The sequence below is a fragment of the Heptranchias perlo genome, chromosome 8 (genome assembly GCF_035084215.1).
Source record: "Heptranchias perlo isolate sHepPer1 chromosome 8, sHepPer1.hap1, whole genome shotgun sequence".
In the NCBI taxonomy this organism is placed as follows: domain Eukaryota; kingdom Metazoa; phylum Chordata; class Chondrichthyes; order Hexanchiformes; family Hexanchidae; genus Heptranchias; species Heptranchias perlo.
In genome coordinates this window covers 34,714,337-34,738,206 of record NC_090332.1, presented here as the reverse complement: position 1 = coordinate 34,738,206, position 23,870 = coordinate 34,714,337, and the positions used below count along the sequence as shown (strand labels likewise).

The following is a 23,870-nucleotide window of genomic DNA, read 5'->3' as shown; positions in this document are numbered from 1 at the left end:
GGCCCAACTGGTCTATGCCAGCGTTATTGCTCCACACAAGCCTCTTCCTTCCCTACTTCATCTACCCCTATCAGTGTACCCTTTGTTCCTTTCACTTTCGTGTCCTTAAATGCATCTATGCTATTTGCCTCAACAACTCCCTCCCTATGGTAGCGCGTTCGATATTCTTACCACTCTTTGGGTAAAGAAGTTTCTCCTGAATTCGCTATTGGATTTATGAGTGACTATCTTATATTGATGACCTCTGGTTTTGGACTCCCCCACATTTTCTCTACGTCGACCCTATCAAACCCCTTCATTATCTTAGAGACCTCAATCAGGCCACCCCTCAGCCTTCTCTTTTCTGGAGAAAACAGCCCCAGCCTGTTCTACCTTTCCTGATAAGGATATGCTCTCAGTTCTGGTATCATCCTTGTGAATCTTTTTTGTACCTTCTCCAATGCCTCTATATCCTTTTTATGATATGGAGGCCAGAACTGTGCACAGTACTTCAAGCGTGGTTTAACCAAGATTTGATACAAGCTTAACATAACTTGTCTGCTTTTCAATTCTATCCCTCTAGAAATTAACCCCAGTGCTTCATTTGCCTTTTTAAAAAATGGCCTTATTAACCTGCATCACTACTTTTAGTGGTTTGCATATCTGGACCCTTCATTAATCACTCAAATTGTTTGGACCATTACCACTAGTGACTAATCTGCAACCACCAGTAAATCATCCTTAATGTTAAGATTCACTCAAAATGCTCTCTCGAGATCCCACCCAAGTTTGAAGGGAGAAAAAAAAAATCTAATTGTACCATTGTGTTTTTTACACAGTTTGGAAACTGCCCACAATTATGCTTTACTAAAATACTAGTGACAATGCTGGAATCTTGAAATAAAGTTTCATGATAGAACATTAAACCATTCATGGGAAAGCACTTTACTTATAAATGTGGAATTCCCTTCTCCCTTAAGTTTGAAACAAAAAGATTAAAACAGCTTAATTACACTTTCTTTAGCATGACATGCAAATTAACAGGGTCTTCCTTGCAAAGATCACTTTAAAGATATCAAGTTCATTCAAGCACAATGATTATTATTTGCGTAGAAATCATTGAAATTTACAGCACGAGGCCATTCAGCCCACCGTGTCTGTGCCAGCCAAAAAAGAGCTATCCAGTCTAATCCCACTTTCCAGCTCTTGGTCTGTAGCCATGTAGGTTGCAGTACTTCAAGTGCAGAGCCAAGTACTTTTTAAATGAGTTGAGGGTTTCTGCCTCTACCACCCTTTCAGGCAGTGAGTTCCAGACCCCCACCACCCTCTGGGTGAAAGGATTTCTCCTCAACTCCCCTCTAATCCTTCTACCAATTACTTTAAATCGAAGCCCCCTGGTTTTTGACCTCTCTGCTAAGGGAAATAGGTCCCACCTATCCACTCTATCTAGGCCCCTCATAATTTTATACACTTCAATTAATCTCCCCTCAGCCGCCTCTGTTCCAAAGAAAACAACCCCAGCAAAAACAATTTTTCCTCATAGCTACAATTCTCCAGTCCTGGCATCATCCTCATAAATCTCCTCTGTACCTTTTCTAGTGCAAATCACATCTTTCCTGTAATGTGATGACCAGAACTGTACTCCGTACTCTAGCTGTGGCCTAACTAGTGTTTTATACAGTTCTAGCAAAACCTCTGTGCTCTTACATTCTATGCCTCGGCTAATAAAGGAAAGTGTCCCGTATGCCTTCTTAACCACCTTATCTACCGGTCCTGTTAACTTCAGGGATCTGTGAACATGCACTCCAAGGTCCCTCTGTTCCTCTACACTTCAGTATCCTACCAATTATGTATTCCCTTGCCTTGTTTGCCCTCCCCAAGTGCATTACCTCACACTTCTTCAGATAGAATTCTATTTGCCACTTTTCTGCCCACCTAACTAGTACATTGATATCTTCCTGCACTCTACAGCATTCTCCCTCACTATCAACCACACGGCCAATTTTTGTATCATCTGCAAACTTCTTAATCATGCCCCCAACATTTAAGTCCAAATCATTAATATATACCACAAAAAGCAAGGGACCTGGTACTGAGCCCTGCTGAACCCCACTGGAAACAGCCTTCCAGTCACAAAAACACCCAAACATTACCTTTTGCCTCCTGCCACTGAGCCAGTTCTAGATCCAACTTACCACTTTCCCTTGGATCCCAGGGGCTTTTACTTTTCTGACCAGTCTGCTATGTGGGACCTTGTCAAAAGTCTTGCTAAAATCCATGTAGACTACATCAAACGTGCTACCCTCATCAACCCTCCTTGTTACCTCCTCAAAAAATTCAAATCAGGTTAGTCAGACACGACCATCCCTTAACAAATCCATGCTGACTATCCTTGATTAATCCGTGCCTTTCTATAGGACGATTAATATTGCCCCTCAGAATTTTTTCCAATAATTTGCCAACCACCAAGGTTAGGCTGACTGGCCTGTAATTACTCTGTCTATCCCATTCTCCATTTTTAAACAATGGTACGTAAGCAGTCCTCCGGTACCACAACTGTAGCCAGAGAGAATTGGCAAATGATGGTCAGCGCCTCCGCTATTTCCTCCCTTGCTTCCCTGAACAGCCTGGGATACATTTCATCCGGGCCTGGCGATTTATCTACTTTCAAAGATACTAAACCCCTTAATACTTCCTCTCTCACTATGTTTATTTCTTCCAATATTTCACACTCCTCCTTAACGACAATGTCTGCATCATCTCCCTCTTTTGTGAAGACAGACGCAAACTATTCATTAAGAACCATACCCACGTCTTCCACCTCCACGCACAGTTACCTCTTTGGTCTCTAATAGGTTCTACTCTTTCCTTAGTTATCCTCTTGCTCTATGACTTTATAAAATATCTTTGGGTTTTCCCTGATTTTACTTGTCATTATTTTATCATGCCCTCTCTTTGCTTTCCTAAATTTCCTTTTTAATTTCACCCCTGCACTTTCTATACTCTTCTAGGCTTTCTACAGTATTGAGCTCTCGATATCTGACGTAAGCTTCCCTTTTTTAACCTTATCCTACCCTATATGCTCCTTGACATTAGGGGGCTCTAGATTTGAGGGAACATATTTGCTCTGAATCTTCACTATCACCTTCTTAAATGCCTCCCACTGTTCTGACACTGATTTACCTTCAAGTAGCTGTTTCCAGTATACTTTTGCTGAATCACATTTCAGCTTAGTGAAATTGGCCTTTCCCCAATTGAGAATTTTTATTCCTGGTCTATCTTTGTCCTTTTCCATAACTATGCTAAATCTAACTGAATTATTATAACTACCGCCAAAATGCTCTCCCACTGATACCCCTTCCACGTGCCCAGCTTCATTCCCTAAAACTAAGTCCAGAACTGCCCCCTCTCTTGTTGGGCTTGCTACGAACTGGCTAAAAAAGTTCTCCTGAATGCATTTTAAGAATTCTGTGCCATCGATACCTTTTACACTGCTTGTATCCCAGTTAATATTAGGGTAATTGAAATCCACTACTATTGCTGCCCTATTGTTTTTGCACTTCTCTGTATAGAAAATCATTTGGGTTAGGATTAGTATTATAAAACATAATATTTTCAAACTTAAAATTAATCAATTTTTAGTTAAAATTTGAAAAAGTATCTGTTCTTTTTCAAGGTAAGGATCACATGGAAAAGTGAACTGTATTAACTATAGATCAATACACCAAAAAAAACAAAACAATGATCATGGTAAATAGAACGGGTGGCTCTGGCACATTCAGCATATTTACTAAAACTTGACTTGACATTTGAAGCAGTACAGCAAGTTATTACCTTGCTGATGGGGATTAAAAAAAATCTCAAAGCACATAATTTTTTCAAATGAGCTGAACACCCTGAACTGAAAAACATTTTGCTCAAGTTTGATATAATTTGGAAGTAAAACCTGTTTCCCAACTATATTTGGTTGAATTATTTTGGGAGGGGGGGGGGGGGGGAGGAAACAAGAGAATGAATTACGCTCACTGTTAATTATGTTTCAATAACTCAGGTGCCCCTTTTACCATAAACAGAAAATGCCCTTGAAGTGTGTGTGTGTGTTATATCTAAGTAGATCAGAAATGGTATTTTAGTGGTATCGTGTAAAATGCCACCTGAGTTAAGTTCAATACACCCATCTTTAAAACAATCTGTTTAAATAATCAAAAAGAGCACCCCATACTGGTTGGCAACATTATCCAGGCCCATGGTTGTACTGGAATTACAGGTCTGAGCCCAAAACCTCAGTCCCAGGTTTCTCTTTGGCCTAGCTGTCATGCTGGAATTTTAACCTTTGTCCCCACATCAAACTTCATCTATTTCCCACTCCAGAACCATTAGCTGTCCAGTCGCACTTTTCCCATGTACAAATAGGTGATAGAAACGGTCGCAATGTGGTTACAGTGAGGAGAGACTGGTTCAGCTACACATGCTGCCTCCAAAGTTGGGCTATACAATATAGAAACACAGCCTCCAAGTTCAAAAAAAAGTTCAGCTTAAAAATCATGACAAAAATTACTTCCTAGATCAACGTTGGAAAATAAATGCGCTTCATACAGGTTTTAGTCTGAGTTAGTACATACAGCCAGTCAAGTAGCTGAACAGACTTTTGCTGACATAAAGCCACGAGAAAACATGTTTTTGAGCAAACCAGCCAGGACAGAAAGGTTAAGAAAGTAGAAGGGTAATAGAAAATACTGGACAAAGAGTGAATTCAGTCTACAACCTTGAGAAAGTATAGAAAAGAGAGGGGCCTCTGCAGCTGTTTAATGACTAGAATGCCACAATTGTCTGAAAAAGGTAAAAACAAGAAGGATTATATAAAAAGAGAGGGAGTAGATTAGTTAGCTGTCACTTTAGGAGAACAGGACCCAGCTTCTGACTCAACCGCATAGTGAGTGCAATTACTTATGGCTTGTAATAGGTGTCATAATATTAATATACAGCTATGAATGTAACACTAAAGTTCAGGTGGGTTTTGGACTAAGTTATACACCAAACTGAAGTGTCTTGAATCAAGTCCAAACTTTGTACAGCAACCAACTAAGAGATACAAAGGGAATCACAATGGCAGCAAATTACTGTCTGTCTGGGGCTGGGCATAGCACACAGTACAGTATCTTGAGGATTTTATATTTAAGTTTGATCCCTCCATATTTGTGACTGACTGAGCACTAATTGTTTATTTTGCTGCATATTAAAAATGTTTTTCTTTTGATAATTTATATAATCCTTTAGAAATTAGGACAGAGAGTCCTCAGGAGTGTCCTGATTTGCAGCATTCCACTCCCTCCTCAAAATACAGAAAAGTCTGAAATTCACTTTTTCAAGCAACATCCCGAATACAATAAAATTAAAAGAGCAACAAGTCAAGCACGCTCCCCTTCTCCTGGATTGTCCTCAATGACACATAAGTATGTCAGGGGAGAAACACAGTATGGCTGTTTAAAAAAGGACACAAGAAACCACAATGAATCAAAACCAAAATCCAAGCACCAAGTTAATTCAAGGTCAATCACTTGCTCTTCTAACTCATTACATATCAAACATTAGTATAGGAAGGGTCATTTAAAAAAGCAATTACAACTGACATTTGGTCTACCTTTGGCACTATGATTCCAGTAGTTTATCCTTCACACAAAGTAGTTTCTGGGAGCAAGCACACTTCCTTCAAGTTCTGTAGTTCAATGTCCATTTGAACACAAATCCCACAGAATTTTCACTTTAGGAAACTCTAATTGAATTCAACAGGTTGCTGTTTAAGACTTAGACTGCAAAATTAATCAAGAGCAAGTAAGCTTGGGAAAGGTTTTCAAAAACTATACCCTAGTTATTAGAGTTAAAGAGGAAAGAAGTTTATATTTAGAAGCCCTGCCGTTGTGACATGGTGCATCTTTCTAAAAAAAATGAATTATGGATAATTATTTTAATTTTCATTAACTTATGTTCTTGGCCAGTGAAAATAAAAACCCATGTCATATGTATGCAATATTGCATCAGTGCCTGTACATAGTGTAATTTCTTCAGCAAGATCCCAGATTCAAACAGCAATGTTAATATACTGTAAAGATGGGAAAGATTTTTACTATCATTGCCACAGCAAAATTAATTTTACTGGCAGCTTGATTGCATGAAGTCCTTTGCGCTATTTTCTAATTTACTGTATTAACGTAATATCCATCCATTATAACACTTTACCTTTCTCGTATACACTTGTTAATCAGACTGGCTAAGTCTCCTCCTTCACAGAACTCCATTACTATGTACAATGTTGCATTTGTTCTGTCAATAATACGGTCATAATATCGAACAATGTTTGGGTGTTTAAGTTCACGAAGCAAGTTCACCTCCGACACAAGCATTTGTTTCTCTGCCTCAGACATTGATCCATAGTCCATCTCCTTCCAGACCAGGACCTACAAAAGTTAGTGAAGAAAACACCCATTTCAGTCAGACCACAGTAGTTTGGCATGCAAAGATAGGTTAGTATATTTCTCTTTTAAAGTTGAAATTAGAGGATTTTGTTTATAATCTGACTATTCAGGAAGTTTTGCTGCATTTTACATAAGTACTCAGTCAAATATAATCTTTTCAAGCAGTTACATTTTTTGAAATTTTGTACAGGATTCCTTTGACTTGACAACTTTTACATGAGCACCATGCAAGGTAGATGTTTGAGGCAGTTCTACTTGTGACAATTGTGCTACCCATGTTTCATTAATCAACTACCAACGAAAGATCAAAGCCATATAAATCCACACAATCTATAATCCTATATACAAATTCAGTATGCCATTCAGTGGAAATGCTAAGCAAAGGCCAGGTTCTGGGAACTGGCAAAGGGACAGAGAAGTCATTCAACACAATTCACGTACCTTCCAGCAGTCAATTTTAGGGAAGACCCAGGAGGAAGAGGAAAGGAATCTCACCCTTTATTTTGAGCAGGGATAAATAACATTTGGGAGCTAACAACACTAATGTGCGATAGAATTTTTGATTTTCTAGCAATCAATGACAATTTTGTCAAATGATTATCTGGAACAATTAAGTCAGTTATGAATCATCAATGGGAATTACACAGTATACCCTAACACATGTCCATTTAGATACCCACTGCAATCCAAAATAACATGTCAGTCAATCATATACCACTGTAACTTCCACCTCGTAATGTTGCCCACCTCCAACCCTACCTCAACACATTGGCTGCTGAAACCCTCATCCTCACCTGTTACGTCCAGATTTAATTACACCAAAGCGCTCCTGACTGACCTCTCATCCTCCATAAAATTCAGCTCATGCAAAACTCCGCTGCTGGTATCCTATTCCACCTCACCCAGGTCCTCACTGAGCAGACTTCACCCTCCACACTCTGGAAAGCATCAGTGAAAGCCCAGAGCCCACTTGTAATCTGAAAACGGGAAACACCAGCCAATAGGGTTACCAACCTCCCAGGGTTGTCCTGGAGCAAGTCTCCAGGAATTAAAGATTAATCTCCCAGACACTGCTGCAAGAAAAATCGTAGAGGCATTAAAAAAAACAATGTGTGTGTTTTCATTTTCTTTGAACACTTCCAGCTATAAAATATTGGGAGATGGGAAAGGGGCTGTTTGACCAACAGTCAAGCATCATCCAATGGGGTAATGGTCTTTCCAATTGGCCTAGGAACGGGAAGTCATTTGCTAAGAGCTCCAAAAATACATGGGACCAGAGTCGGCGGGCGGCTTTACGCCTCTCCCGACCTTCTCCATTGTGGTTCAAATGGCCCCGGCGAGTGTTTTAAAAATTCCTTGAGACCCCCCCCCCCCCACACACACACACACACACTAGTGAGGCTGGGGAAACCGCAGTTGAACTGCTTAGTTACATAGGCTTGTTTAGCCGACGGGTTGACTGCCAGATTGGAGCAAACCCTCCTTCACTCACTTTCCCATCCGACCTCCTTCTGATCTTCTGGCACCTGCCGTAAGAGCCGGAGCCGATACTCTCCATCAGTTCGTAGTCTTCCAGGCGAGACGGCATTTTCCCTACGAGACGAATGGCCGTGGGCATCGAAATCCAAAATTAGTTCAAGGCGACGCTTTGGGCATGGTATCCATGCGAGCCCAGGCCTGACTGCGGCTCTCCCTGTGAGCAGTGTGATGACTCTGTGTAACCGATGTCGAGCAGCCAGTGTCGGGTCCGCGACACCAACTGTAACCGGCGCCCAGCGGCCTGTGCCGGGTTCGCGTCACCGGGAGCCAAGCGACAAACTTTAAAATCTGGCGTCGCTCCATTCCGATTGGTCGGTCGGCCTCGGCGTCCCGAGTTTTGATAGGTTCATATGGGCACAACAAATGGATCCCTTGGCAACGGCGGCGGCGCGGGAGCAGCGCGCGGAATTTAAACGCCAACAGACTTCACTCGTGGTTTCGGATTTCAGAACTTGCTTTGGTTACGATTCATGCAGGAAATTTTGAAAGTGCACGTTAGTTTGTCGTTGGAGGCTGGCTGATTCAATTTCTAAATTCATATTTTAGAATACAAGGATGGCTCTTTGAAGATCTCAGCAAATAGTAGAACTATAATTCTGGGGAAAAGGGATGATTTATTGGAAATGATGAATGCAAAAAAAGTTTTTTAAAAAACTTTAACCATAACATAATAAAAAGGACACACCAGGGGAAGTGGGTTGATATTAAGACACTACTCCCAGTATTGATTGTTTCAGTCAAGAGTAAAATACTGCAGACGCTGGAAATCTGAAATAAAAACAGAAAATGCTGGAAAATACTCAGCAAGTCAGGCAGCATCTGTGGAGAAAGAAAGAATTAACGTTTCAGGTCAATGACTTTTCGTCAGAACTGGAAGAAGTTGAAGATTTAACAGTTTTTAAGGAAGTGCAGTGCCAGGCAAAAGTGGGAGGAAGGAGAGGAAGGGCAAGGAGGGTGAACTCGAACAACAGCACTTCATCTTTCGATTGGGCACTTTACAATCTTCTGGACTCAATATTGATTTCAATAATTTCATATTATAACCACTGCTCCCACTTTTTCATGATGTGGAGATGCCGGTGATGGACTGGGGTGGACAAATGTAAGGAATCTTACAACACCAGGTTATAGTCCAACAAATTTATTTTAAAATCACAAGCTTTCAGAGATTATCTCCTTCGTCAGGTGAATGAGTGAAAAGGTTCTCAAATCGCATATCTTATACTAGGCTGGGACAGCATCACACCAATCAAAAGGTGTTGTCGTTATTCAAACAGGCCAGTCACGGAGAACAGCACGTCCCAGTACACTGGATATACATTGTGTCAATTACACAGACAGACAGAAAGAAACCCAAATGGCAGAGAGAGAGAGAGAGAGAATATTAAAAATATAATTTTTTTCCCCTTTTTGCTGGTGGGGTTACGTGTAGCGTGACATGAACCCAAGATCCCGGTTGAGGCCGTCCTCATGGGTGCGGAACTTGGCTATCAATTTCTGCTCGACGATTTTGCGTTGTCGTGTGTCTCGAAGGCCGCCTTAGAGAACGTTTACCCGAAGATCGGTGGCTGAATGTCCTTGACTGCTGAAGTGTTCCCCGACTGGGAGGGAACCCTCCTGTCTGGCGATTGTTGCGCGGTGTCCGTTCATCCGTTGTCGCAGTGTCTGCATGGTCTCGCCAATGTACCATGCTCCGGGGCATCCTTTCCTGCAACGTATGAGGTAGACAATGTTGGCCAAGTCACAGGTGTATGAACCATGTACCTGGTGGGTGATGTCCTCGCGTGTGATGGTGGTATCCGTGTCGATGATCTGGCATGTCTTGCAGAGGTTGCCGTGGCAGGGTTGTGTGGTGTCGTGGACGCTGTTCTCCTGAAAACTGGGTAACTTGCTGCGAACGATGGTCTGTTTGAGGTTGGGTGGCTGTTTAAAGGCGAGTAGTGGAGGCGTGGGGATGGCCTTAGCGAGGTGTTCATTGTCATCGATGACATGTTGAAGGCTGCGGAGAACACTTTTTCAGACAGCAGGTGCTGGTAATGGTTCTGCTGTTGCCATTTACAGCTCCTCCAGACCCATCTTTTGTTTCTTTACTTGTCCCATTACCACCCTCTTTGCCTTGCACCATCATCCCTTTTGTTATTTAATCACTCCTGCCCTCCACCCAATCAAAGACCTTCCCTTTTGTTCTTTCCTCCCCATCTCTTCCTCTTTCACCCCCCTCCCCCAATTTGCCTGGCTCTGTACTTGCTTTAAAAACTGTTAAATCTTCTACTTCCTCCAGTTCTGACGAAAGGTCATCGACCTGAAATGTTAACCCTGTTTCTTTCTCCACAGATGCTGCCTGACTTGCTGAGTATTTCCAGCACTTTCTGTTTTTGTTTGTTTCAATGGTGAGGTGCGTTCAGACATGAGGCAGAATAAAGGCATTGATTGAGGATTGAGATCAACAGAAGCAATAGCGCCTTATCACACCTTCATTATGTCCCAAAGCTCTTCATATCCAATTACTTTTGAAGTGTAGCCTTTGTTAGGTAGACAAACATGGCAACCAATTGCATTCTGCCAGGTCACATGTAAATAAGATGAATGACCAGTTTATCTGTGTATTTGATGGTGGCTGAGGGAAATGTTGGCCAGGACACATCTGCTCTTCTTCAAACAGTGCCATGAGAATTTTTACATTAATCTGAACAGGCAAACATGGCCTCAGTTTAACAGCACTTCCAACAATTCAGCATCCTGCAGTATTTTTCATTTATATGTTGCCCCCCAACGACGTCCTCCAAAACACAATGTCAGATTCCACATGTATGCTGATGACATAGAAACATAGAAAATAGGAGCAGGAGTAGGCCATTCAGCTCTTCGAGCCTACTCCGCCATTCAATATGATCATGGCTGATCCTCTATCTCAATACCATATTCCTGCTCTCTCCCCATACCCCTTGATGCCTTTTGTGTCTAGAAATCCATCTCCTTCTTAAATATATTCAGTGACTTGGCCTCCACAGCCTTCTGTGTTAGAGAATTCCACAGGTTCACCACCCTCTGAGTGAAGAAATTTCTCCTCACTCAGTCCTAAATGTCCTACCCCGTATCCTGAGACTCTGACCCCTTGTTCTGGACCCCCCAGCCAGGGGAAACATCCTCATGCATCCAGTCTGTCTAGCCCTGTCAGAATTTTACACATTTCAATTAGATCCCCTCTCATTCTTCTAAACTCGAGTGAATACGGGCGAATTCAACCCAACCTCTCCTCATACAACATTCCTGCCATCCCATCAGTCTGGTGAACCTTCGCTGCACTCCCTCTATGGCAAGTATATCCTTTCTTAGGTAAGGAAACCAAAACTGCACACAATACTCCAGGTGTGGTCTCACCAAGACCCTGTGTAACTGCAGTAAGACATCCTTGCTCCTGTACTCAAATCCTCTTGCAATGAAGGCCAACATACCATTTGCCATCCTAACTACTTGCTGCACCTGCATGTTTGCTTTCAGTGACTGGTGTACAAGGACACCCAGGTCCCTTTGTACATCATCATATCCCAATCTATCACCATTTAAATAATACTCTGCCTTTCTGTTTTTCCTTCCGAAGTGGATAACATTTATCCATATTATACTGCATCTGCCATGTATTTGCCCACTCACTCAACTTGTCTAAATCGCCTTTAAGCCTCTTTGCATCCTCCTCACAACTCATGATCCCACCTAGTTTTGTGTCGTCAGCAAACTTGGAAATATTACATTTGGTTCCCTCATCAAAATCATTGATATATATTGTGAATAGCTGGGGCCCAAGCACTGATCCCTGTGGTACTCCAGTAGTCACTGCCTGCCACCCTGAAAATGACCCATTTATTCCTACTCTCTGTTTCCTGTCTGTTAACCAATTTTCAATCCATGCCAGTATATTACCACCAATCCCATGTGCTTTAATTTTGCACACTAACCTCTGATGTGGGACATGATCAAAGGCCTTCTGAAAATCCAAATAAACCACATCCACTGGTTCTCCCTTATCTAATCTACCAGTTACATCCTCAAAAAACTTCAGTAGGTTTGTCAAACATGATTTCCCTTTCATAAATCCATGTTGACTTTGTCTAATCCTGTTGATATTTTCTAAGTGTCCTGTTATCACATCCTTTATAATACACATCGGGTACGGTAGCATAGTGGTTGTTGGAGGCCAATCATCTCAGCCCCAGGACATTGCTGCAGGAGTTACTCAGGGCAGTGTCCAAGGCCCAACCATCTTCAGCTGCTTCATCAATGACCTTCCCTCCATCATAAGGTCAGAAATGGGGATGTTCGCTGATGACTGCACAGTGTTCAGTTCCATTCGCAACCCCTTAAATAATGAAGCAGTCCGAGCCCGCATGCAGCAAGACCTGGACAACATCCAGGCTTGGGCTCATAAGTGGCAAGTAACATTCGCGCCAGACAAGTGCCAGGCAATGATCATCTCCAACAAGAGAGAGTCTAACCACCTCCCCTTGACATTCAACGGCATTACCATCGCCGAATCCCCCACCATCAACATCCTGGGGGTCACCATTGACCAGAAACTTAACTGGACCAGCCATATAAATACTGTGGCTACGAGAGCAGGTCAGAGGCTGGGTATTCTGCGGTGAGTGACTCACCTCCTGACTCCCCCAAAGCCTTTCCACCATCTACAAGGCACAAGTCAGGAGTGTGATGGAATACTCTCCACTTGCTTGGATGAGTGCAGCTCCAACAACACTCAAGAAGCTTGACACCATCCAAGATAAAGCAGCCTGCTTGATTGGCACCCCATCCACCACCCTAAACATTCACTCCCTTCACCACCGGCGCACTGTGGCTGCAGTGTGTACCATCCACAGGATGCACTGCAGCAACTCGCCAAGGCTTCTTCGACAGCACCTCCCAAACCCGCAACCTCTACCACCTAGAAGGACAAGAGCAGCAGGCACATGGGAACAACACCACCTGCACGTTCCCCTCCAAGTCACACACCATCCCGACTTGGAAATATATCGCCGTTCCTTCATTGTCGCTGGGTCAAAATCCTGGAACTCCCTTCCTAACAGCACTGTGGGAGAACCGTCACCACGTGGACTGCAGCGGTTCAAGAAGGCGGCTCACCACCACCTTCTCGAGGGCAATTAGGGATGGGCAATAAATGCCGGCCTCGCCAGCGACGCCCACATCCCGTGAACGAATAAAAAAAAAATAGACTCTAGCATTTTCCCTACTACTGATGTTAGGCTAACCGGTCTGTAGTTCCCTGTTTTCTCTCTTTTTTATATAGTGGAGTTACATTTGCCACCCTCCAATCTGCAGGAACTGTTCCATAATCTGTTGAATTTTGGAAGATGACAACTAATGGATCCACTATTTCCATGGCTACCTCTTTTAGTACTCTGGGATGCAGTTTATCAGGCCCTGGGGATTTATCGGCTGTCAATCCCATTAATTTCTCCAGTGCTATTTTTTTACCAATACTAATTTCCTTTAATTCCTCCTTCTCACTAGTCCCTTGGTTCCCTAGCATTTCTGGGAAGTTATTTGTGTCCTCTTCCGTGAAGACAGAACCAAAGTATTTGTTTAATTGCTCTGCCATTTCCTTGTTCCCCGTTATAAATTCTCCCGTTTCTGACTGTAAGGGACCAACATTTGTTTTCACTAATCTTTTTCTTTTTACACACTTGTAGAAGCTTTTACAGTCCACTTTTATGTTTCTTGCAAGTTTACTCTCATACTCTAATTTTCCCCTCTTAATCAATCTCTTGGTCCTTTTTTACTGAATTCTAAACTGCTCCCAATCCTCAGGCTTGTTACTTTTTCTGGCAACTTAATATGACTCCTCTTTGGATCTTATACTATCCTTAATTTCTTCTGTTAGCCATGGTTGGGTTCTACACCCAGTTGTACTTCACCACGACTTCTCTTGATCCCTCCACCGCCTCCAATTTGTCGTGCTGCTTGTCCAACATCCAGTATTGGATGAGCAGAAATTTCCTCCCAATTAAATAATTGGAAGACTGAAACCAAGGCGGGGTAAATTGGATAACCCCCAAAAACGGGCGCTGGGATCATGGTACGTGATTAACGCCTGTTAGTTGCGATGCAGGCAGCATGTAATGTTCATGCTGCCGGCTGTTTTAAGTGATTGCTGCATGCAGCCAGCACTGCCTGTGCTGTTGATTGGCTGCATGCATCAGCAGGATTCCCCGATATCGCGAATGGCTCGCGTTTCTTCGTTTGCGAAGTGATTCCTGGGCTGTGATACTTTGAAGAATGGCGGCGCCAGTGAGAGAGCATGCACCAAGATTCTCTGATGATGCACTAGAGGCCTTGGTGCAAGAGGTGAAGAGAAGGAAGGGCATCCTGTATCCGCAGGGGGGCAAGAGACCCTTGAGTCATATGCTCAAGAGGTAGTCGGAGGAAGTAGCGGTCGAGGTAAATGCCAGGAGCATAACGCCAAGAACATTGGTGCAGTGCAGGAAGAAGTTCAGTGATTTAACACGAGTTGTCAAGGTGAGTGAGTTCACGTTTCATGTGGCATATCATACCAACTGCACCACTAGCCTCATCCACTGCTCAATGCACTACACCCCCATCACCCACCTACCAACAATTTGTTTCAATCAGTACTGAACCATCCAAAATAGATGCTTCATCTCACCCTCACACATTACCACTGTTGCAAGCCGTCCACCCACAACTCACAGGTCACACACACTGGCAGCTATTCAACCACGACAGTCACATCACCCAAACATCTTGCAGGACACTCACTGACACACTTCCCTCTTTCTTGCAGGAGAAGGTGGCGCGTAACAGGAGGCAGCAAGAAAGAACTGGAGGAGGACAAGTGCTCCTGCACGTCTTAACTCCCATGGAGGAGACAGTGCTGGCCATCATTGGAAGGGCCATCGCTGAGGCCGTGGCCACTGGCGGTGCTGGAAGGATCGATGATGAAGGTCTCTGCATACCTAATCCTCCTTCTCACTTCCTGCTTTTCCCTCATCCCACAATCTTTTCTGACTCACGTGTTGCAGATGGTGTAAGCACGCACTTCTTACTTTCTCCTCTCCCCTCACCACAACTCAACTCGTGACCCTTTGTCATTTCAGATACCCAAGAACTGGAACCTACCCAGTCAGAGAAAGCAGAGGAAGATGACAGTGATGATAAAGACACAACGTCACTTGATCTTACACTCTCAGCTACCAGCTCAGAAACTGACACTGTGCATACTTTAGAGGCTAGGATAGAGGAGGGATCTGTACGTGGTGAGATACTGGGCACAAGTGCACAGGAGCCAGGGCGGGGGGAAAGGATACCACAGGTGCCAGTTCATCAGAGGGTGCGGTCGCACACTAGTTCTGCTGCAGAGGAGTCAATGATGACTTTGATGGGCCAGGCTACGGAAGAAGGCTGATGGCCGTACACAACCAAATGCTTGGTGCACTGGAAAGCCCATGCATAATATCAAGGAGCATGGAGGAGTCCAGCTCCAACTTGGCAAAGGGCTTTGCGCAGAGCTAGGAGGCTATCCTTTCCCACATAGAACAGGTGGTCACCTCCATCAGCACACCTGTGGAACCCACCATGATGCAGCATCTGATGACCAATGTCACAGCTTCCATTGCAGCACAAACATGTGCCATCAAAGGTCTGACTGCTGCATTTGGAACTCAGATTGCTGCTATGGGTCTGGGTACCACTGTTGAAAGGGGCTTTCAGGGCATCACAGCAGTCCAGCAATCTGTTCTCTAGCAGATCACCAGGATTGCTGAGATGCCGCCCCAGGAGAGTGGCAGTGGTGCCATGGTATACAAACCTGCTGTCCTCTCTCAGGATGACAACATTCCTGCTCTCACCCCTGCCACTTCACCAGTGCTCTCTGCTGCAGCTCAGGCTGAGATGGTGCAGTCTGAAGCCAGGCCCTCCTGTCCCAGAGCTGCTCGAGGTTGTCCTCCAAGGTCATCTGCACTCTTCAATTGAAGGTCAGCAGCCTTCCACCACCCATGCTCCAGCTACTGGGGATGCACCTCGTAGGAGCAGCAGGAAAGGTAAAGGCACACGAATGACAGGCACTAAGGGAATGAAAAAGGGTGGATAGTCTCATTTTGTTTACATAATTTCATGTGTTCATTTATAAGTGTGGATTTGAATTTGCATTTGGTGGTGGTTTTTATTTCCGTGTTGAGGGAGGATCCAATGTCATAAGGAGGACGATTTGATTGGCATATGAGAGGAAAGGTAAGGAGTGTGCGACTGTTGGTGAATGGGGAGGTGTCGTTGAGGTTACTGATATCGCTCATTAATAATCTGAGCCAGTCTTCCTTGTAGCCTTCCTGCCTCTTCCTCCACTTCCTGCTGCACTTCCTCCTCCTTCTCCTCCACTTCCTCTACTTCTCCCTCTTGCTCAGGTTCTCACCTGATAGGCAGTGGCAAGGGCTGTTCCCCACTGTTTCCACTAAGCTGTGCGCGTGTGCGGCCACACAGCAGTCTGCTATGTGCCGCACACTTACTCATTCCATCCGCATGCCAAACCAGTGCTCTCTGCCCCTCTCCCAGACTGACCAGTGCCTGGATCCCAGGCCCTTCTCCAGCTCTGCCTCCTCGGTCCCCAGTGCTCCAGCTCCAGGCGGGCTGCTCTGCCTCTGGTACTGGAGAGTGTCTGATCCCACAGTTCCGACCCCAGCCACTACATTGTTTACCGTGTTGCTAGGAAATGCAGTCAGCCAGCAGCTGATTGGCTGCATGAAAACCAGACCAGGAAGTAAAATATAAACCGATTGGCGAAACCAATGTATTTGTTAGTGGCCAATCAGATACCGGACCTATCCATACAATCACAGACCTGGCATCTCCACCCAATCACAGACCAGGCACCTCGACCCAATCACAGATGTGGGACCCATGACCAAACTGCTCCCTGCCTTACGTCGAGGCAGCCAAAACTAATAAGACCTGCAAGATGTACAATTGTAATGCAATAATATTTTAAATCCTGCTGAGGCGTAAATGAAGGGTGGGGGTTGGGGTTGGGGGTGGGGGTGGGGGGGGAGAGCTTTAAATAAACTGTTCCATATCCCCAAATTCACACTGACTGATTTGACAGCTGTTTTGTATTTCTGACTCAATTTAAAAATTCTGATTGCACACGATTTATTTCTGTTTGAATCAGAGTCAGTAAGCTAATTTAACAAAAAACTGATTGGAATCGTTCCCTTCAGATGATTTTTAATAAAATATAACGAGACTGGTCTGCTCAATCGGAGTGCAACTTAAGAAACCCATATCATAAATTATATAAATTTATCAGCCAATATAACATTAAATTGTTACAATTATCCATTATTTTGTTTATTTGTTCTGTTTGTTATATACGCTGAATAATGTTTTCTAAAAACATGTTCTATTCAAAGTTGTGATTTTTTTAATGCTGAGCACACAGCCTTTATATCGGTGCACAAACCCAAATTCATACCGCACACTGCCGAAAAAATTAGAGGGAACATTGCTGTTCCCTCATAATGATCAGGTTGTGCGACATACGATGACAAATCTTGATACTCGCTCAGCTGAGTACTGCAGGGCTCCACCAGAGCGGTCCAGGCTGCGGAAGTGCTGCTTGAGGACGCCTATGGTCTGCTCTATGATGTTCCGTGTGGCAGCATGGCTCTCGTTGTAGGCCTGCTGTGCACCTATGCATGCGTTCCGGACCAGAATCATGAGCCATTTCATGAGGGGATAACCCTTTTCGCCCAGTAGCCAGCCTTTGATTTGCCGTGCTGGTTGAAATATAGGTGGAACAGAGGACTGCTGCAGAATGAAAGAATCATGACTGCTGCCAGGATAGCAGGCATTCACCTGCATGATGCGCACAGCTGCACAGTGAGGGAGTGGAATCGCTTTCTGTTCATGAATATGACCAAGTTCAGATGTGGAGCATGCATGGCAATATGCATGCAGTCAATGGTACCCTGCACCATGGGGAAGCCTGCACTACAAGCAAACCCTCCTGCTCACTCCTGCTACTTATCTCTGGCAAGAGGGATTGAGATGAATCAGTTTCTCATTGCGTACAAAGCCTCAGTGACCTCCCTTATACAACAGTGCACTGCAAACTGCGAGATGTCGCTTATATCTCCAGCAGCAGTCTGAAAGAAGCCATAGCCACAAAAATTATGAGCCACCGTCACCTTGACAGCCATAGGCAATGCTGTCCTTGCTCAGCTTTGAGGTTGCAGTTGTGGCTGCAGCAGTTGAGAAATCTCAGTCACGACCTCTTTAGTAAACCCCAGACAACTGATGCACTGGTCGTCGTTGAAGTTAAGAGAATTTGTCCCTGAAGCCCCTCCTTGGATATGGCCTCCTGCTGGGTGCCCTGCTCCTCCTCCTCCTCCTCCTTTCCCCTCTTCTAGCAGCTTGTCCTGCTTTGCATAGTCTCTCTTCATTCTCCCAGTCATGTTCAATTCCCAGAGGAAGCCACACCAGGCCACCCATGTCTGGAAGCAACATTTTTCAGCACTATTTTTTAAATGCCATGAAAAGTACTGCAAGACCAGCCAGACCACTCTCTGTAGAATATTGAAACTTTAGCCAAGTAATGGAAACATCCAAAAACACGTACAATTGCACCAGCAGCCAGCAACTAGCCTATAAGTACTTCATGATCCCTTTGGTGGGGAGTCCTTTGCGCCGTTTATGTCCTGTTCAGCTGTGAGGTTAAGACAGTGTGTTGGCTGGAGTGTGGTATTACAAAATTTCACCGGTTGCTTGATATCAGCATTGCACACATTCCTCACCCTCATCTCCCCACTCTATCTGCAGTCATTAGGTGTGTGCACGGAAATATCTTAGCAAGATGGCATCCTGCACACTTCCCATCAGAAGTGTGCTCATGCACCTTGGATACCATTTTCAGGACTTAGGTGGGTCCGTGTAGTGCCTACAAAACGGGCGCTAAACGGCCCAATTTTGCCCTCATTGCCTTTCTTTTCTAATCCCTCCATGGCCTCATCCCTTCCTATCTGTAATCTCCTTCAGGCCTACAACTCTCCCAAATCTCTACACTCCTCCAATTCTGGCATCTTGCGCATCCCTGATTTTCATCGCTCCACATTTGGCAGCTATGCCTTCAGCTGCCTATGCCCAAAGCTCTGGAATTCCTTCCCTAAACCTCTACCTCTCTCTCTTCCTTTAAGATGCTCCCTAAAATCTACCTCTTTGACCACCTGTCCTAATATTTCCTTATGTGGCTTGGTGTCAAATTTTGTTTGATAACATTCCTGTGAAGTGCCTTGGGACATTTTACTACATTGAAGGTGCTATATAAATGTAAGTTGTTGTTGTTGTAGCGCAGAAGAGATTAAGAGGTGACCTGATAGAGGTTTGCAGGATTATGAAGGGTTATGATAGGGTAAATAGTGATTGATCATTTCCGTTTGTCAGAGAGACGGTAATATTAAAAATTAAACAAAGTTAAGATAATCACAAAAAGAATTAAAGGGCAGGTTAGAAAAAAATCTTTACACAGAGGATGGTTAGAATGTAGAAATCTCAGTCTCAAGTCCTTGTTGAAGCAGAGTCCATAAATACTTTAAAAAGAGAATTAGATAGTTGCTTGGAAAAGGACATTGAAGAGTAGAAATGGGGGATTAGATTAGGTGGGATATTAAAGGGCATGGAGAGTGAGCAGGAGAGTGGGATTAGGCTAAGTGGTACAGACTTGATAGGCCAAATGGAATGTTCTATGATTCTTGTGTTTTTGTGTTCTATGAGTCTTTTTAAAAAATCTTTCCATCTAAGAGGCTAATTGCTGCTGCTGAGAGAAGTTATTCGGTTAGCAGATGTTTTCCAATGTCCCAGCTCCAGGTCTGACCTGGAAGTGTTTGATGGTTCAGCGTAGATGGATCTCCATTCTTTACCTGACTGGTAACATATAAATCCATCTAATCCCAGCCAACCCACAAATTTAATTCGGTAACTGGAAATCTTTCTCTGTCAGAATCTTGTCCAGATCATTCTTGAAGGACTGTAAGGAATGTCCTTCCTTGAGTGAGTACATTTCTGGTAGGTTTGCAACTTAGAAAGCTTCAACAGCAGAAGCTGGCAAAGCACATCATTTGGCACATGTACATTTGACACGGAGGCACATAGGAACAACACCTAGCAACCATAGCCAAAGTTTTCATGATTTTATTTCTAATACCATCTGAAAGTAACAAACATACACCAATAACTTCTACTATGACAGGGAGAAAGTGACCTTTTAGAGCCAGCTTCTTATTTCAACTCCATTTTAAGGTTATTCAATCAGTTTAACCTAAAGGTGACTTGAGTCTTTTACATTCAAATCTCAGAACCCCGAAATAGGAAGGAAGTAGTCCTCTGTGCAACGTGTAAACCAGCTTTAAATATTACACTGCCACATTCAGAAAATGTTATAGGATAGAAAACTATTTATAAATTAAAATGGAGTGAGTTGACTGGATTGCTCGGCATGAGGGACCTATTGTTGTGCAGAAAATTGTGAAAAAAGTGAAATCATGGCTGAGAACACTGCAAAGTTTAGCAATATTATATGATGGAAGTTTAATTATATCAGGTGTATTGCTCAGCATGAGTCTTCTCTTACTTTTTTCTAGGTTAGTATGAAGCATAATGTGAATTTTCAGCCTGATATTATTTGGGAGCAGGAGAACCATCAGTGATAATTATAGTTTACACCTGAGCTGTAACACTAAACTAGCACTGCCAGCAAGTAAGGGTGTGGAGATGCCGGTGATGGACTGGGGTTGACAATTGTAAACAATTTTACAACACCAAGTTATAGTCCAACAAATTTATTTTAAATTCCTCACCGTTCACCTGACGAAGGAGGAAGCCTCCGAAAGCTTGTGGAATTTAAAATAAATTTGTTGGACTATAACTTGGTGTTGTAAAATTGTTAGCAAGTAAGGGATTATCCCTCATTTCAAAACATTGGCAATAAAGGCTAAGTCGGAAGGGGCATGACGGTCAGCAAAGGCAAAGGGCAGGGATACTATTGCCTCTCAACCCAATCTGCACGTTCTGTGGCAGAACGTGCAGGAATCATTGCTAAGACAGCAGCTGCAGCCATGATTGTGGCTGGGAGTCATCTTGTCAATTGGACAGGACTCCAACCATACGTTCCCTATTCTACAGCAGGACGGTGACTTATTTCCAAGAATTTGCCAATAGCACTCTGGAACTAATTGCAGAAAGGTGCACAAAGTGCGCCAGGGTGACTTTCTGACCTAATTTTCCCCCTGTCTCTAGAAAACTGTCCAACTTCAATTTGTGCCTTCATCTGATGATTGACTCAAAGTTGAGAACTCGGTGAACTTTCAATGTAGGTTATACACTCAAGCTCTGCAGGGGGCTTTGAACTCACAACCTTCTGACTCAGAGTCAAGAGTGCTACTGCTGGGCCAAGTTGACACATAATGAAGACATAACATATGTCCAAAGCAATTGCCAGACAGGGTTTGCTGTTCATTTCTTGGATGCATGACCGAAAGCTTGCCTAGATCTCAAGACAAGGATAGGCACTCTCAACAGATATGGGAAGTTGGGACTCAGAAATGAGAGTGATCTAAGATATAATAATCTAGGGCAAGAAGGTTAGACAAGACCCAAAACCGTAATTGAAAGCACACTTAAAATGTTCTTTTTGAAACATTTAAATTTATACATTGTCTGGAAAAGCTTGAACAAAACAAATTATAGAAACAAGAAAAATGCTTTTATGTTAAAACTATGAAGGTGTCTAAAAGCATGGAGTATTTCAGCCTCAAAGGCAAAAGCAACATAATACATAGCAATCTGAGTCTTTAAGCAGAAAGATTTAAAGTAGGAGCATAGTGCACATTGTAAAAATACGAGAGGGAATTTTAATCCCTGAGCTTTCAGCCGGTGGAAGGCACGAAGGCTACCCAGCCAGCATTCAGGCAAGACGTGGGGAGGGAGGAGCCCCACAAAAATAATTTTTACACTATCTGTAAAAGACTCTGCTGCTTGCCCACCAGATTTTACTGACGTTCCATCCAGTAGGCCGTTAAAATATATTTGGGATCCTATGTACATCATAGGCCCCCGATTTATATGAATTCATGAGGCTCCTGTTTGAGTTGGGCTAGCTCCTGAAACATTCAAGAAAACAGTGGCATTAAAATGGCTGTGGGGCAGTAAAAGGTTAAGTGTACTGTTTTTCTTTTAACTTCTGTTCCACCAGGTTTTTGCTGGGCGGAGGGAGTTAAAATTCCCTCTATGGAGTCAATACCAATATGGCTACACAGTCTTCTCCAGTCCAAGTTCCCTCTCTGAGCAGTGTGAAATCACAAGGGATTTCTCGCATGGTGGTTCTCTCAAGGACAGACAGACAGAATACCATTAAAGGGCAGCCACCATGCATTCCAGATGAAAACCTCTGGGACATGGATTGACATTCAGCACAGACTGATGGAAAGAAAGTCCTCTTTGGCTGCTGGTTATAAGGATCCTGCATGAAATGAGTCTCAGTAGCCTCAATCCAGTTCCACAACATAAAACTACCCTTAATTGGCACTACATTAATCATCTACTAGATTAATATTCTCACTCAGAAAAACCACAATATAAATAATGTTGGAAATATAAAAATCTCATATTGATGCTATAATAGGTGCTTGTCTGAGGTTGTTGTTGTGACATTTTTAAAGAATAGTAGAAGGAGGTTCACTCTGCAACTAATCATGCTATATCTGACCTGGAAGTGTTTGATGCTGACATTGGGTAACCTCAGAGCCCAAACAGGTCAATTCAGTACTTGGAGACTTCTATCCAGAAGTCAAAGATCCTTTGCAGAGGGAGATTAAGATCTTCTCCACTTAAAATAAGAAATTCCACTTATACAGATACTTAAGACATCTCTCAAAAATATCCCAAACTGCTTCACACATAATGAACAACATTGTGGAGTGACTGTTATTTAGATAAACATGGCAGCCGCTTTGTGCATAGCAGGGTCCTACAAACAACAATAAGAAGAATGACCCAGTTATTTTTTTTCTTTTATGGTATTGGTAGAGGGAGGGCCACTGAGAGAACACTGAGAAGGGGCTTGATCGGGTGGATGCGGTAAGGATGTTCCCAAGGATGGGTGAAACTAGAACTAGGGGGCATAATCTTAGAATAAGGGGCTGCTCTTTCAAAACTGAGATGAGGAGAAACTTCTTCACTCAGAGAGTGGTGGGTCTGTGGAATTTGCTGCCCCAGGAAGCGGTGGAAGCTACATCATTAAATAAATTTAAAACAGAAATAGACAGTTTCCTAGAAGTAAAGGGAATTAGGGGTTACGGGGAGCGGGCAGGAAATTGGACATGAATTTAGATTTGAGGTTAGGATCAGATCAGCCATGATCTTATTGAATGGCGGAGCAGGCTCGAGGGGCCGATTGGCCTACTCCTGCTCCTATTTCTTATGTTCTTATGTTCTTAACCCCCTGCTCTTCTTTGATTGGTGCTGTTGTACCACTATCATTTCCTTGAGCCACTGGAAGAGGCAGATCGTGCTCAATTTTAACATCTCATCCAAACGTTGGCAGCTTCATCAATAAAAGTCTCTTTCAGTACTGTATTGAAGTGTCTGCCTGGGTTATACGCTCAGCTCCTGATATGAAGCTTGATCCCTCAATCTTCTGACTCAGAGATGAGGTGCTGCCAACTCAGTCAAGGTGACAAATTCTGTAGTAGAGACCTTTCACACTGAAGGATAATAACTTAATATGTAACATTACTTCAAATACAAAGCTTCAGTTATGAATATGTATGCTGCAAGATTCTGCTTCACCTTCAGCCAAAATCC

The 23,870-nt window shown here is 43.4% G+C and overlaps 1 protein-coding gene across 1 annotated transcript in view; it reads right to left on the bottom strand.

Annotated features, from left to right (window-relative positions):
• nek2 (NIMA-related kinase 2) overlaps positions 1 to 8,257 on the bottom strand; it is a 28,373-nt gene extending 20,116 nt beyond the window's left edge. The window contains exons 1-2 of the mRNA XM_067988955.1: positions 7,945 to 8,257; positions 6,217 to 6,434 (exon numbers count right to left, since the gene is read on the bottom strand). Coding sequence (XP_067845056.1) covers positions 6,217 to 6,434; positions 7,945 to 8,070 — 344 coding nt within the window. The 5' untranslated portion in view covers positions 8,071 to 8,257. The remainder of the gene's footprint in view (positions 1 to 6,216; positions 6,435 to 7,944) is intronic.
• Between the last annotated feature and the right edge of the window lie 15,613 nt (positions 8,258 to 23,870).